Consider the following 15730-nt stretch of genomic DNA (forward strand, 5'->3'; position numbering starts at 1 on the left):
TAACGGAACATCCAGGTAAACATATTCTGGAGGCCAGGAGAAATGGTGAGTTTGCAGAAGCAGTGAGAAGTCGGGGCTGGCAAAGTAGATTTGGAAGTCATCTGCATAGTTGAGCAGATGAGCTCACCCGGAGGAAAGGACTGTAAAAGTCAGAAGGGAATCCCGGAAAGAGTCTTGAAAGACGTCTTTACTGAGGGGAGGAGAAAGAGCCAGCAGTGTGGCTCAGTGGAAAGAGCCTGGGCTTGGGAGTCAGAGATCACGTGTTCGAATCCCTGCTCTGCCACTTGTCAGTTGTGTGACTGTGGGCAAGTCACTTAACTTCTCTGTGCCTCAGGTCCCTCATCTGTAAAATGGGGATGAAGACTGTGAGACTCAGGTGGGACAATCTGATTACCCTGTATCTACCCCAGCACTTAGAACAGTGCTCTGCACATAGTAAGTGCTTAACAAATACCAACATCATTATTAATATTATCAAAAGGAGATGGAGAAGCCAAAGAAAATCAGAGGAGAACCGTGTCAGTGAAACCAAGGTTAGATAAAGACTCCAGGAGAAGGGAGTGGCCCGCAGTATCACCACATAACATCTTTAGCCTCTGAACTTTGACTCATGGCTCAAGCCTGTGGTGTCCTGCTGCTGCCTGCTTTCCTTCTCTCAGACCAGCTTCTCCAGAACCTGTGGGCGCCCATTCTCAGCCTGGTTCAGAACTCACTGCTTTTGCAGGGAAGGAGAAAGATTTGGGGACAGAGGTCTCCGTCCTCCTACTTGGCTTTGTCACAATGTTTTCTGCTAGCCTGGTGCCTGATGCCTGCCATCCAGCCTGGATAATGGCAAGTTGTGGTCTGGCGTTGTGCCCTGAGGGTGAACAAGCCTGGGCTTTGTTGGGCAGAATGGGACAGGCTCTATGTGAAACCCTCTGCCTCTCGTTCCTCCAGACTTTAATCCAGAGACTGGGAAGCAGGAACGCTCTGACTCAGCTTTAGGGCTGGGGTAGCACCCGCAACAGCAGCAGGGAAATAGAGGCAGGGCTGATGCATTCGGAGCATCGCCTTGGCAAGACACAGGAAAAACTGCCCAGGGTGGGGCAGGACTTTAACCCCTGTCAGCCCCTTCTTTTTTCCTGAATCCCTCTCTTATCTGTCCCATCTCTGTCTCCTAATGCTCTGTATCTGTGGCTATGGTAAAGCCCTCCCCCAACACCCCATCACCCTCCCACTCCCAGAGCAATGTGAGTGAGGAAGACAGCCTCTGAAGTAAGCAGCCCTTTTATTTTTTTTCCTGGTTCCCTTCAGTGGTTGGACTTGAAGAATAATCACTGCCCTTTTAAGAAGCAGTTCATTCCTCTTTACATATATATATATATATATATATAAATATATATATATATATATTTCCCTCCTCTGGAAGATCCTATTTTATTTGAAAGAGAGAAAAGATAATTGTTCTTGTGGATGGTTATGATTAATATAGCATATTTATTTTATTTCAGATGAGCTGGGAAGTGAAAATATTAAAAGGTAAATCTCTCCATATTTCTTAGACCAGCCAAATGGTGGCTTTGAAGATTTAAAGAATTGTAGATTCTTAGAGAACAGCTCTATCTTTACCTTTTTAAAAAGGAATTAATCTTCTGACACTTCTTGGGGGTAGCTCCCTGCCCTACCCTTAGGTGAAGTGATCCTTGGATATTACAATGGGGAAACGGGCCTATTCCCTATCCAATCAGGCCCCAGGCAACCCCAGCCTAAGATACTAGTCCAGGGTAGAGCTGGACAGAAGTGGACTTGGGCCAGACCAGAAGTAAGTCCAGGCTGAAGAATCAAAAATGTCCTGGGTCTCGTTCGTTCATTCATTCATTCAATCGTATTTATTGAGTGCTTACTGGGTGCAGAGCACTGAACTAAGCGCTTGGAGAGTACAATTTGGCAACAGATAGAGGCAATCCCTACCCAACAACGGGCTCACAGTCTAGAAGGGGGAGATAGACAACAAAACAAAACAAGTAGTTAGGCATCACTGCCATCAAAATAGATAAACAGAACCTTAGATAAATGCACATTATTAATAAAATAGAGCAATAAATATGTACAAATATATACAAGTGCTGTGGGGAGGGGAAGGGGATAGAGCAGAGGGAGGGAGTAGGGGCAATGGGGAGGGGAGGAGGAGCAAAGGGAAAGGGAGGGTTCAGTCTGGAAAGGCCTTCTGGAGGAGGTCTCTCGTGGGGATTGCTGGGCATGTTACAGGGGCCCCAGAAGGCTCTCCTAGTCACCAGGGTTCAACTGCGCACGGGCGAAAACACTACATGTGCACAGTAGTGAAGCTTGTGCTCATGTGCTCTGCCCGGGCTTGTGCTCTTTCCACTAGCCTGTAAGCTCACTGTGAGTAGGGAATGTGTGTGTTATATCATTGTATCCTATTCTTCTAAATGCTTAGAACAGTGCTCTGCCCACAGTAAGTGCTCAAAAAATATGATCGTTTGACTCATTCATTCAATCTTTCATTCAATTGTATTTATTGAGCACTTATTGTGTGGAGAGCACTCGATTGTGGTTCTGTGTGTCTGGAGAATGTCTCTGGCCACCAGAGGGGCATCCAAACCTGACTGGACGTGACTTTGTAACAGCCCAACCTCATGCCCTGGGCATGGGACTTGTGAGAGTTGTCTGCCCTGGCCTTGTTAGTGCAGCAGGCTAGCATTAAATGGTCCTCTAGTGGTGGCGAGATCCTGTACACTTCCCCACACGTATGATTTACTGCTAAAGGACATTCAGCTATTCTTCTCTCTGCCCTAACGAGTCCTATATATCTAATACCAATTCCCAAAGTGCTAGAGTCAAAGAGAAGGCATTCCAGGGGCGATTTTCAAGAAAGATGAGATGAACATATAATTCTTCCATTTTATTTGGCTTGGGGGGGGGGGGGTGATTTTGCTCTCCTCTTTTCTTCTGGTCAAAATCTGCCTGAAAAGCAATCCCAGATCAGAATCCTTCCTGCTCCCAACTCTGACCATAGCAGAGTTTTGGATAAAGACCTCCTTGCCCTAGAGACTGATCCATCATGACCTGGAATTTATCTTGGCTATCCAATCACCTCTCATACCCTCTTAATAAATACTATCCAAGTGGGTCGATGCTCTGGATATTTTTTCCCCATCTTCCAGAGATCACATTCTCCACTTCACCGCCTTGATTGTCAGTTTCAAAACATGGGAGGTGGCTAAAATCAGTCCCAACAGAGCATGGTAAGGAGCTCTGTTTCTCTGAGGAAAGAAGAGGATTTGGAAAGAAAACAGTAAAGTTGGCGTCACCTTTCCTAACTCCGAGAGAGTTTTCTGGAATGCTCGATGAAAGAAAAGGAAAATGAGGCATGATTAAAATGTGAACTCAGCCTCTCCCAAGAGAGTGTTGTGGTTAAAATGTCATTGCTAACTGCATTTTCAGCCTTCAGTCTAACATTAAGATCACCCTTTGGTTCCAATTGTGTTGTACAGCCTGGCATTCCAGCCCCTCCTTTGCGGACCAGTGATAGATTTATGTTTGTTTTATTCTTAGTTCTCCAGTGGAGGCAGATTCCCTAGTAGAAGGAATCTCCATAGGCATGCTCTGAGTTCTTTTACCCCTGTTAGTGTCTATCAGAGTGAAAAAGTGCGGTCTCATGCTCCCTCTAACTCTTTTGTTTTCTCTCTCCAGCCCTATTTTTGAGGAAGATACGCCTTCGGTTATGGAAATAGAAATGGAAGAGCTTGATAAGTGGATGAATTCCATCAATAAAAATGGTACATGGTAGCCTACACTTTTTCTTTTTTCTGAACAATAGAAAATGGTTACATCATTACAGATAGTTATGTCTCATACAATTCTGTATTTGCTTTGAAGGATGAGCTTCACCTTATATGGTCTAGTGAAAAGAGTAGGGCCTAACAACACAGAGGACCTAGATTCTAGTCGCTACTCTATGCGCTGCCTTATGAGCCTTATGTTTTAGTTAAGTTATTTAACCTCTCTGGGTTGCAGTTTCCTCACCTAGAAATTTCCCCTGCCTAGCCTGTCAATAAGTGATGTAAAATCATGTGGGAAAAAACAAAAACCATCCTCAAATTCAAGGTATTTTTATTTTTAAAGTCTAAGTGAGTTTTTCCTACTCAGATTAAAAGAGTGGATGAACAACTAGAATATTTTAGGGCTCAGGTGCCTACAGAAATTATGTAAACCAGGAAGTTGATCAGGTAAAACTACCTACGTTTTCCTGAGGAGGTTTTCAAAACATGAGTGGGAACCTATTTCTATTTGGTAGCTAAACCATGGGCTGGCTTAACAAAAGAAGCTTGAACCGTAGTAACAAGTTTGCCACTGCTTTTCTGCTTTCTCTGCCCTTAGCAGTTTTGGGGTTGATTATTCCACTGGGTTCCACACTTCTGCCATGCTGTTAATGTTTCATTCTAGGAGAAATCATATTTAAATCCACGATATCAAGTAATTTGCAAGTCCTTTGGTTCTAGAAGCTGATGGAGGCTAGGTAACCCAAAGCATTGATGGGAGGGACCAGGAACTGCTTCCTGGATCTCTACAAAAATCAGTCCACAGATCCATCATATTTATTATGCACTTTCTGTGTGCACAGCACTGTACTATAAGCATTTGGGAAAGTACAATACAGTAGAGTTGGTAGACCCAATCCCTGCCCAAAAAGAGCTTGCAATCATTTGTGATTGTCTCTATCTGTTGCCAAATTGTACTTTCCAAGCGCTAGAACAGTGCTCTGCACACGGTAATCGCTCAATAAATATGATTGAATGAATGAATTTGTAGAATAGAGTTCTTCTAGACTGTGAGCTCAGGGTGAGCACTGAATATGTTTACCAACTCTTTTATATTGTACTCTCCCAAGCATGTAGTACAGTGCTCTGCACACAGTAAGCACTCAATAAATACCACTGGTTGATTGATCTTTCCCATTTGGGGAATTTAAAGGGATCTGCCAACTTTCCCTCTCTTTAATCTCCAAAATTCCCTAGTGAGATTCCTCTTGGGAATAATTGGGAAAATTAAAGGTGGGGGGAGTTGTTACCTTCTCTGTGTTTGTCCCTTGCGGGTGGAGAGCCTGACCATTTCTCCCCACTGACTGCAGGCTGGGACCCCAGCTTGGGAAGAAAAGCAATTAAATGCTGCCTTATCTGGCCTAGCAATTTGCTAATGAAAAATACTACTCCTCAAAAAAAAAAAAGGGTTCCCTATTTCCCCTCTTTTACCATTTAAATCAGACAATAGCTAAATGAGGAAATGCCTACCCAACTAGCAAAAAAAAGATAAAAGAAGTTCACCCTGGGGTGGTCTGGGTTATTTTTAATACTAAAGATATAGGAAAGAATTGCAGTGGCTAACTGAGTCATTGTTTTTCTCCTATCTTAGCTGAATGTGAATGTTTGCCCACATTACAAGAAGAAAAGGAATCAAACAACCACCCGAGGTACTCTATTTCCTTTCAGTGTATAATCTGTTTGAGAGCTGCAGGGTAATGGGATTAACATTCCCTCCTTTCCCCCCTTTTCCCGAAGTGGGGGGTGCATAGGTGAGAAAGAGGGAGATGAGGGAGGAGGAGAGCGAAGGGAGCATTGCAACATAAATGTCCTCAGGGTTCTCGGTCTAAAAAATAAAATCAGGATTTACACCTTTAACTCTCTAGAAATAGAAATGTTCTGTACGATTCTGTTTTTGTTATGGTCATTGTTTCCTGGTTATAATAAACTTGGGTTTGTGTACGCATTGGGGGAAGGGATGTCTTGGAGAGAAAACAGATGGCAGTGAGAGCTTCCCAAGGGGTGAATATAAATAAGGGTGAGCAAAATTAAGATTTAGAGATAATTTTAAAGATCAAGCCTCATGCTACATGACCCGGGTCATTTCATGAGGAAAATAAGAGAGAGAGATCCAAGCTATGTCCAGATCAGGCAATGTAGCTCTCTCTCTTTCTCCTTTTCTAGCTTCCTTTCCCATCTCAATTTTTGTTAGTAAATCTGCCTCTGTCCTCACTACACCTTTCCCTCCTCCTAACTTTCTTTTGGCTCTAGGGACCTGAGTATATTTCTATGGCTCTGCTTGATGCTTTTGCCTGTGAGGAAACACATTTCCATAGGTCTCTGCTTTTGTGTCCCTCCTTTAAGTGGGATGGTATGGGGGAGGTTGTTTGTTAGAGTGGGAGATAGTTTGAGGGGAGGGAGAAAAGGGATGAGTATGTGGGAGGTGTGTAGATGGGTAGGGGAGGTAGGAATGTTTGCGGGAATTTTTGCATGGGGAAGACATGGGTGTGTCTCTGTAGGTGAGGGGTAGGTATGGTGATATGACGGGGCATGTGTGTGAGGTAGGGATGAAGGCAAGAAGGTGCTGCTGCTACACTTTGTGACCTGTTTCTAGGTCACCTGCGGTTCTGAGACTGACGATCTGGCTGCCATCTTCTCAGCCGGGGCTCAGCTCTCCCCGGCCACATCTCTCTGCAGACCCTGCCAGCCAGAGGGACCAACTGTTCCTTTGGGGCAGGGGGAAGAAAAGGGGGCAGAGAATTTAGGCGGGGTTGAAGCCCGGGAAGGGGCAAGTTTAAAAGAAAACCATCATTTTGGGACTTTTTAGCCCCGATAGGAAACTTCAGGTCTTGTCAGAAACCTGGGATAAGATGATCGGGGGGGTCCAGCTCAGACAGCAGTGGGGGCATCACACAGACAGCTCAGACAGCTAGGGAATGGGCACCTATCCTGACCTTGGTCTTTCGGTCAGCCAGGGACGGCCACGTTTGCAGCCCGGGACTTGCATGTGTAGAAGGTTCTGTGGGTTATTTTCTGCTTTTTGACCATTCCAGAAAATCTCTCAGACAGCTGATGAAATCCCCAGAGAAAGAGGAAAGTCAGTGTTGGTTCGCGACTGTGGTCTCCTTTCCGTGGAGACCACAACAAGCCCCTTCCTCCTCAGGCAACAGCATCGCAGCTTACCCACGCGGTCAGCGATTTCCCTGCCAAGCGCAGACTACAGTCGGCAGGCGGCCATAGCAACCATCTGGCGGGGAAACTACCGCAAACACGGGGCAGGCTGGCTGTTTGCCGAGAGAAACACATTCCTCCCTGGTGAAGGCTAGCCCAAGAGTTTGGTAATGCATAAATGCTTTTAAAATTCAAAAACTAGAAAGATCAAAAACTGGCTGGATGAACACAAGGAGCTGGATGAATAAAAGCGGTCGGCATACATGAGGGCGAGAAGGGCCGGAACCAAGCCGCCAGCCTGGGGATGGCAGCGGGCACATGCTGGGATGATTTAGTCGGGTCGCTTTAGTCCCAGAACCTGCCAACTCCCAGTGCAGGTCTTCCACTGACAAGTCCACTTTTGACAGTGACTATACTGACTTAGCTGGACAGGGGAGGGAAGACGAGGCATTTTCCAATATTCCCGACCTGTCCATGCGTTATGAGCAACAGACCCAGAGCATCCGCCCCTGCGTTCCTTCAGTCACTCCGGGACGGGGTGGGCAGTGTTGTGTATTCACACAATCTGGGCAAGCGGGGGTGTACAGTCTCTAGACTGTAAGCTGGTCGTGGTCAGGTTATGTGTCTACCAACTCTGTTATACTGTACTCTCCCAAGCTCTTAGTATAGTGCTCTGCACACAGTAAACAATAAATACGATTGATTGATTGATGTGCCCAATTACTAGGTCAAAGCCTGGCCTTTAAGAGGTGGGAAGGGGAGATGGGGTTTGCACACTGTGTGAGCCCTGTGCCTCAGAGCCTCAGCCAATCACAGCACCTGGGTGTTGCCCCCCTGCCAATCCTGGCATTCCATAGGGGCAGGGGCTGAAATAGGGATGGCTCCTATGGATACTCACAGCTCTAGACACACATAGATGGTAGATGAGTGAGGTTTTCTCCCTACCACTAGGTGGCTGTATTTGATTGAGAATAGTTACCACAGGTGGTGGTGACTTGTTTGTTTATCCAATTCAATATCCATATGATTTGTATAAAAAGGTTACTTTTGACCAGGGAATGTAGAACTCATTTGTAGAGTACAAAACCAGATACAGTGACCAAGGGGTCTCGCACTGGTGGGGCAATCGCCAGGGATTCCGGCCTGCCACCCAAAAAGTCGAGTGGGTCCCACGCTTAGCCACGGTGAGGGAGGCGAGTCTGACTTCAGTCAGTCCGTCGTATTTATTGAGCACTTACTGTGTGCCTAGCATGGTACTAAGCGCTTGGGAGAATATTGGCTGCTGTGGTGGCAACTGCTCAGCAATGTCATCAATGGTCATCATCAAGAATCACTGGTATGTGCTTACAATGTGCAGAGCACTGTACTAAGTGCTTGGGGGAGCACAAAACTAACAGTTAGCAGACATAATCCCTGCCCGTTACTTAGAAGGTGAGCCCTGTGGGAGACAGCTACTGTGTCCAACCTGATTATCTTGGATCTACCCCAGTGCTTAGAAAAGTGAATATCACACAGTACGTGCTTCACAAATACCATTTAAAAAAAAAGCTTACAGTCTACAAGGGGAGACACATCAATATAAATAATTTATAATATATAATTCAAAGATATTTACATAAAACATTATGTGCATTTATGTAATTGTATTGCTTTATATTAATGTCTGCCTCCCCCTCTAGACTGTAAACTCACTGTGGGTAGGGAATGTGTCTGTTTATTGTTATAGTGTACTCTCCCAAACACTAAATACAGTGCTCCGCACATACTAAGCGCTCAATAAATACAATTGAGTGACTGACTGACTGACTACTATGGGGTTGAAGGTCAGGAGAATATCAAATGCCCAAAGGTCAAAGATCCAAGTGCACAGACGATGCAGAAGAGAGAGGGAGATGGGAATCAGAGGGTTTAACCAGGGAAGGCCTCCTGGAGGAGATGTGACCTTAATAATGCTTTGAAGGTGGAGAGAGTGGTGATCTGGTGTATATGGAGGGAGATGGAGTTTCAAGCGAGGGGGATGACGTGAGAAAGGGGTCGGTGGCGACATAGACAAGATCGGGACATAGCAAGCTGGCGCTAGAGGAGCAGAACGTATGGGCTGGGCTGTAGTAGCAACCATGAGAAAGGGAAGGACTAGAAGTTTTGTTCTTCCTCTCCTCCTTCCCTTTTCTAAAACCATGGTACAGTGGCCACATGGCCACTGCCTGAACATTTCCAGACTTCTGAGGGAGCCACTATATTGCTACTGTTTTTGTCTGTCTCCCCCGATTAAACTGTAAGCCCGTCAATGGGCAGGGATTGTCTCTGTTGCCTAATTGTACATTCCAAGCACTTAGTACAGTGCTCTGCACATAGTAAGCGCTCAATAAATACTATCGAATGAATGAATGAATGGTGATGTCACCCAATCAATCAAGCAGTCTGTTGTATTTATTGAGTGCTTACTGTGTGCAGAGAACTGTACTAAGTGCTTGGGAGACTACAATACAACAGAATTGGTAGGCACGTTCCCTGCCCACAACGAGCTTACAGTTCAGAGGGGGAGACATTAATATAAATAAATAAATTAAAGATATGTAAGTAAGTGCTGTGGGGCTGAGGGTGGGGTGAATAGCAAGAGTTTAAAGGGTAGAGATCCAAGTGCATGGGTGATGCAGAAGGGAGAAGGAGTAGGGGAAAGGAGGGCTTAGTTGGGGGAGGCCTCTTGGAGGAGCAGCATGACCTTGTGGAAAAAGCATGGGCCTGGAAGTCGGAAGACCTGGTTTCTATTCCTAGCTCGGCCACTTATGTGCTGTGTGACCTTAGGCAAGTTGCTTAACTTCTCTGTGCCTCAGTTACCTCATCTATAAGATGAGATTGAGACTGTGAGCCCCATGTGGGACAAGGACTGTGTCCAACCCAATTAGCTTGTATCTACCCAGTTCTTAGTGTAGTGCCTGGCACAGAATAAGTGCTTAACAAATACCATTTAAAAAAAGATGTGATTTTAATATAATAATAATGATGGTATTTGTTGAGTGCTCACTATGTGCCAAGCACTGTTCTAAGCAATGGTAGATACAAGATTATCAGGTTGTCCCATGTAGGGCTCACAGTCTTAATCCCCATTTTACAGGTGAAGTAACTGAGGCACTGAGAAGCTAAGTGACTTGCCCCAAGTCACACAGCTGACAAATGGCAGAGCTGGGATTAGAACCCATGACCTCTGACTCCCAAGCCTGGGCTCTTTCCACTAAGCCACGCTGCTTCTCTATTATGGCTGTGGAGGCTGGCAGTGGTGGTCTGTCTGAAATGGAGGGAGAGGGAGATCCAGGTCAGAGGAAGGACGTGGGCTAGGGGGCATCCTCTGGGTGAAATATGAAGCAGAGACCTGAGTACATGTTTAAAACACCCCACTTGACTTTTGCAAGAGTAGAAGGATACTCTATACTGACTAGTGTAGTTAGGCATTCTGCTTCCTTAAATCCTCTCCTCCACACCCACCTCATTCTCCATTAGAGAGTGGACATGCCTTCTCTCTCCTGGATTAAAGGGCTGTTGCGGTTCTGTCGAGCACTGGTGACTAGTGCAGGGTTTTAGCTCAGGGGCAGAGGCATGGCTGAAACGAGTTGGGCCAATTAATGACATCAAGTTATGGCCCTTTGATTCTTCAAACCTAAAGCCAAGTAGTGATTACTTGAGATGAAAGATTGAAAATAGAGGGTCCTATTAGTTTGGTTTCAAATCCTACTTAATTCTAATGAAGTACTCTTCCAAGGTCTTTATGATGGGTACAAACTTTATACCTCTCATAAATTCAAACAGAAACTTCCCTCATTTAAATTCCAGACACATACAGTATTAGAAGGAAATTTAATGCTGTTTTACATTCCAGCTTTCTTACTGACCCCAACGGCAGCAAATTCTCTTCAAATTGATACTTCCTGGACAAGCAGCTCTAACACTTTAAAAGCATCATGGCCGAGCACAGGACTGGGACTCAGGGGTCCTGGGTCCTAATCCCAGCTCACCTACTTGCCTTCTGAGTGATCTTGGGCAAGTCACTTAATTTCTCTGGGCCTCATTTTCATCATCTGTAAAGTGGGAATTAATACCTGTTGGGTTGTGAGCCCCAAATGGGACAGGGACAGTGTCTGATCTGATTGCACAGCGTCTACCCCAGTGATTAGCCATGGTCCTCAGCACAGAGTCAAATAACATAATTATTACTATTGTTACTGGAAAGTAGAGTCTTACATATTCGATAAGGTGTACAAAAGTGATATCTGTCAAGACAGAAGAGGATTCACAGGTAGTATTATGGCTCTGATATTTAAGCGTAGTGGCTTCTTCAGCCTCTACTCTTGCTGAGGTAATCTGCTAGCCACATGAAAATGCTTTTATTGTTTCAAAAATATATGGTAGGAGTAAGAGCTAGATGGGAATTAGATCCACATCATAAAGGTTGCAGCTTGTTAGGCAAAAAAGCCTTGACCTACCCTGTGAAACTCCTGTTGCTGAATTATTTTTGTAAGTGACAATATCCATACCTAATTTCTATCCTGAAATATCTAAATTGATCACCTTCCAAAACAGTTCATTACCATAAGCTCATTACAGGCAGGGAATATATCCACTATTCCTGTTGTACTATACCCTGCCAAGCTCATCGTATAGTGCACTTCGCATATACTATGTGCTCGATAAATACTGTTGATTGATTGATTACTGGTAAGTCTCCTCTCACTTTGGACTGTGAATACATGGTAGCTGTATAAGGGTTCATATCTCAATGTGGAGATTTGCAAATCAACATAGAAATGTTTATGAAGAGGAAATGGAAGATTTTTTCAACTCCAAATGCTGTTGTTAATTAACAACCAGAATAGCAAATGGATTCCACTGTACTCATTTCAGGTACTTTAAAATACCTTGTCATGGCCTATTCAAAGTTTGTCCCTGGCAGAAAAGTCCCTTTGCCCTGAAATAGCCCAACTGATTATTTACCCAGCACAAAATGCAGTGGATAAATGACAACCATTCACTCTGCTTAGTGCCTATGCTGCCAATTTCTTAGGGTCAGTCCTGCTGTTGGTTCAGTGGAATCTTTCTGTTCTGAAAATAGGAGACCTGAGTTCTAATCCTGGTCCTGCCTGTAGGTGGCTAATGCTGGTGAAGACCTGCCCAAGCACTTCCCAAGATGCTGTATCCCTGTCAGCGTGCTCTCTCATTCTACAACCCTCGTGGGAACATAACTTGTAGGGCCGAGACCGTGTGATCAGTGCTGCCACTGGCACCATAATCAACTCCTCTGTGCAGGGCCCTGGTTCTGGTGCTTCAGGACCAACGCCCATTGATCATTCCCAATAGGAGACTTCATTAGCTGACAGTCAGGACTCACATAGACAGACATGTTAACTGGAGAAATGCTCTCTTATTCTTTATGGCATTTGCCAGGCACTGTACTAAGCGCCGGGATAGATACAAGCTAATCACACTCGACACAGTCCATGGCCCACTTGGGACTCACAGTCTTAATCCTCGTTTAGCAGATGAGGTAACTGAGGCACAGAGAAGATCAGTGACAATAATAATAATAATAATAATACTTACGGTATTTGTTAAGCACTTACTATATGTCAGGCACTGTACTAAGCACTAGAATAGATACAAAGAAATTGGGTTCAACATAGTGCCTGTCCCTCGTGGGGCTCACAGTCTCAAACCCCATTTTACAGATGAGGTAACTGAAGCACAGAGAAGTAAAGTGACTTGCCCAAGATCGCACAGCAGACAAGTGGAGGAGTCGGGATTAGAGCCCATGACCTTCTGACTCCCAGGCCTGTGATCTATCCAGTATACTATGTTCCTTCTCAGTGCACCATGCTGCTTCTCAATGCACCATGCTGACTTGCCCAAAGTTACACGGCAGAGTAGTGGAGGAGCTTGGATTAGAACCCAGGTCCTTCTGACTCAGGCCTGTGCTCTATCCATTAGGCCCCGCTATTCTCAAGTGTGAATGACAATGTAACCCTAGGACAAAACTTCTCAACTATATTACATTTAACGTTTCCCTCCTAAACTCAGTAAGTGATTAACAAATACAATAATTATTGCTAGTATTAATAATAACAATAATGGGAGTTTCTTAATTTAAGAAAATTCCTGTGTAAGCTTTTTGCCCAGAAAACAGCAACTCTGGTGAGTTCACTGATTCCCACGATGGCTATTTGGATTATCACTCACCTTTCCACTTTCCAGCAAACAAAGGTGGAGTTGCATTAGGCCTTAACTTTGGGGAGGTGATGGTCTGGGGCCCTGAAGCAAAAAATGCCAACCATGCTTGGGTTATCAGATCTGAAGAACTCCCTTCAAGAGGAAACTCCATTAACTAATTAGCTGTATGCAGCAGAAAGCTCAGGCTCTTCCCCAAGTCGACTGTGTCACCAAAAGGAAAATAAATACTTCACTGCCCTAAAGCAGTTAAAGCTGCTGACCTCTAATTATCCATTCTGGTCAGACATTTGCCGATGAGGACGTGGGACAGGAAATTACAGCAGCACTCTCTGAAAAATGGCCAGAAATGGACCATTTGCTATTTTCTTTCTGTTTCCTCTGTTCTGTCCATAAGTTTTTAGGTCTGAAGACTTGTCTCTTAAAAATTCTTGTTGCTCCCAAGCTCCCAAGATGCTTTAGCATCTTGTCTAAATGGACAAAAATCATGGTCAGTAACACTTTAGTTGTTCCACATTCCTTTATAAAATCACTGATTTTACTTGACAAAATATATTTTTTTTCAGTTGTTTTGGAATATCATTTTTTACCCTCTTCATTTTCTGCTTTCTCTTTTACCTGCTTCATTCCCATCACTTTCTCTGAGCTGTCTCAGCAGTCATGATAACCACCAGTAGTGCTGCTTGCAGGCAAGGAGTCAGTATTAACTTTTCGAGGTGTTTTGGAGGCAGGAAATCTCCTTTCTCAAGAAAGGCAAAACACAGGTTGGCAGATATCCACTGAGTCTTCCCCCACCACATGTTTATCCTGCCCTCAGTATCTGTGCTTAAATGCTGTTGTTGCATTCATAAGTTTTCTTAAGAACTGAATGGTGGGAGAAGAGAGAAGCAGTGTGGCCTAATGGATAGAGCACCTGTCTAGGTGTTAGAAGGACCTGGGTTCTAATTTCGGCTCCGCCACTTGTCTGCTATGTGACTTTGGGCAAGTTGCTTAACATCTCTGTGCCTCAGTCACCTCATCTGCAGGATGGGGATTAAGACTATGATCCCCCCCACATGGGACATGGACCGTGTCTAACCTGATTCGCTTGTAACTACCCCAGTGCTTAGTACAATGCCTGGCACGTAATAAGTGCTTAAATACACAACAACAAAAAAAGACAAAAAACATATATAGAAAACTAGTCTGATGTTAGCTATGGGAGGGCAGAGACTGTAGCTTTTATTCTCTCCAATTGTAACAGGGCTCAGCTCACAGAATTGCTGACCTTCTCACCTCTGAAGGTGGAAGGAGTATCGCCAAGCCAAAGGGGTGAAAGTGACATCTTGCAGAGAGCGATTCTGAAGGGTGACTTGCCTCTGCTAGGGCAGGGTGTGGGGAGTCGACCCAGACAGGTAAGAGCAGCGGGTGCCAAGTCGCCAGAAGGAACCAACTCATCTCTTCCTTTAACTTTACTTTGTGTTTTCCTATAGTCCCCAGTGCAGGAGGGATCTAGATGAGCCAGTGCCTGGAAGGAAATACTGCCAGTTCTGCCATTATTCACACTTTCCTGGCCCTCTGCTTTTGCTTGCCCTGAACTTCAAATTTCCACACTATGTTATTTACAGTATATAGAGACTATAAGCTCATTAGGGAATAATGTTGGTATTTGTTAAGTGCTTACTATGTGCCGAGCACTGTTCTAAGCGCTGGGGTAGACACAGGGGAATCAGGTTGTCCCACGTGGGGCTCACAGTCTTAATCCCCATTTTACAGATGAGGTAACTGAGGCACCGAGAAGTTGTGACTTGCCCAAAGTCACACAGCTGACAAGTGGCCGAGCGGGGATTTGAACCCATGACCTCTGACTCCAAAGCCCGTGTTCTTTCCACTGAGCCACGCTGAGGGAATAGCTCTATCAACTCTGTTATATTGTACTCTCCCAAGAGTTTAGTACAGTGCTCTGCACACAGTAAGTGCTGAATAATTATGGTTGATTGATTGATAGGTTGATTGGATGGTCACTTCCTCCTGGAGGACAAACCTAGATGAAAAAAGGGAGAAGAATTTGGTTGTCTCCTTTCACTGGCCTTCTCTTTCTGTCCTCTGATAATATGCAACTCTATCACATTTTATAGTTATATAACTATGTAGCTTGATACTTGATATCAGATGGTCACCTGCTGGGCTTAGAATGGAAAATAAATGGTCTCTCCTTCTTCTCCTGGCCTATATTGAGACTTTCTACCCCATGTGTTGATAATCCTAGCATTTCGCAGACTGGATTTTCTTGGGAATTTCATTTAAAGAGCCTCAACCTCTCATTCTCTTTCTTCAATCAATCAATCATATTTATGGAGTATTTATTGTCATATTAATCAAACATACAGAGTGAAGTAGGCCACTAAATCAAAAACACCATGCTGCAAATGTTTGCAAGTGACCCCACCGTAGTTAGCTAAAGGCAGGGAATCAGATCTTGAAGTTGCGTCCAAGTGAAAAAAGACATCTTAATTGGCCTGGATCTTTGCCTAGATCTTTGTGGCCACTTCCCTTTGCCTCAGCAT

General features: G+C 44.6%; 1 protein-coding gene across 1 annotated transcript in view; it reads left to right on the plus strand.

Moving 5' to 3' along the window:
• The window catches only part of TMEM154 (transmembrane protein 154), a 48836-nt gene that overhangs the window by 25235 nt on the left and 7871 nt on the right, over window positions 1-15730 (plus strand). Inside the window, exons 4-6 of the mRNA XM_029076411.2 lie at window positions 1491-1518; window positions 3694-3779; window positions 5413-5470. Coding sequence (XP_028932244.1) covers window positions 1491-1518; window positions 3694-3779; window positions 5413-5470 — 172 coding nt within the window. The remainder of the gene's footprint in view (window positions 1-1490; window positions 1519-3693; window positions 3780-5412; window positions 5471-15730) is intronic.

Source organism: Ornithorhynchus anatinus, chromosome 12 (assembly GCF_004115215.2).
Source record: "Ornithorhynchus anatinus isolate Pmale09 chromosome 12, mOrnAna1.pri.v4, whole genome shotgun sequence".
Taxonomy (NCBI): Eukaryota; Metazoa; Chordata; class Mammalia; order Monotremata; family Ornithorhynchidae; genus Ornithorhynchus; species Ornithorhynchus anatinus.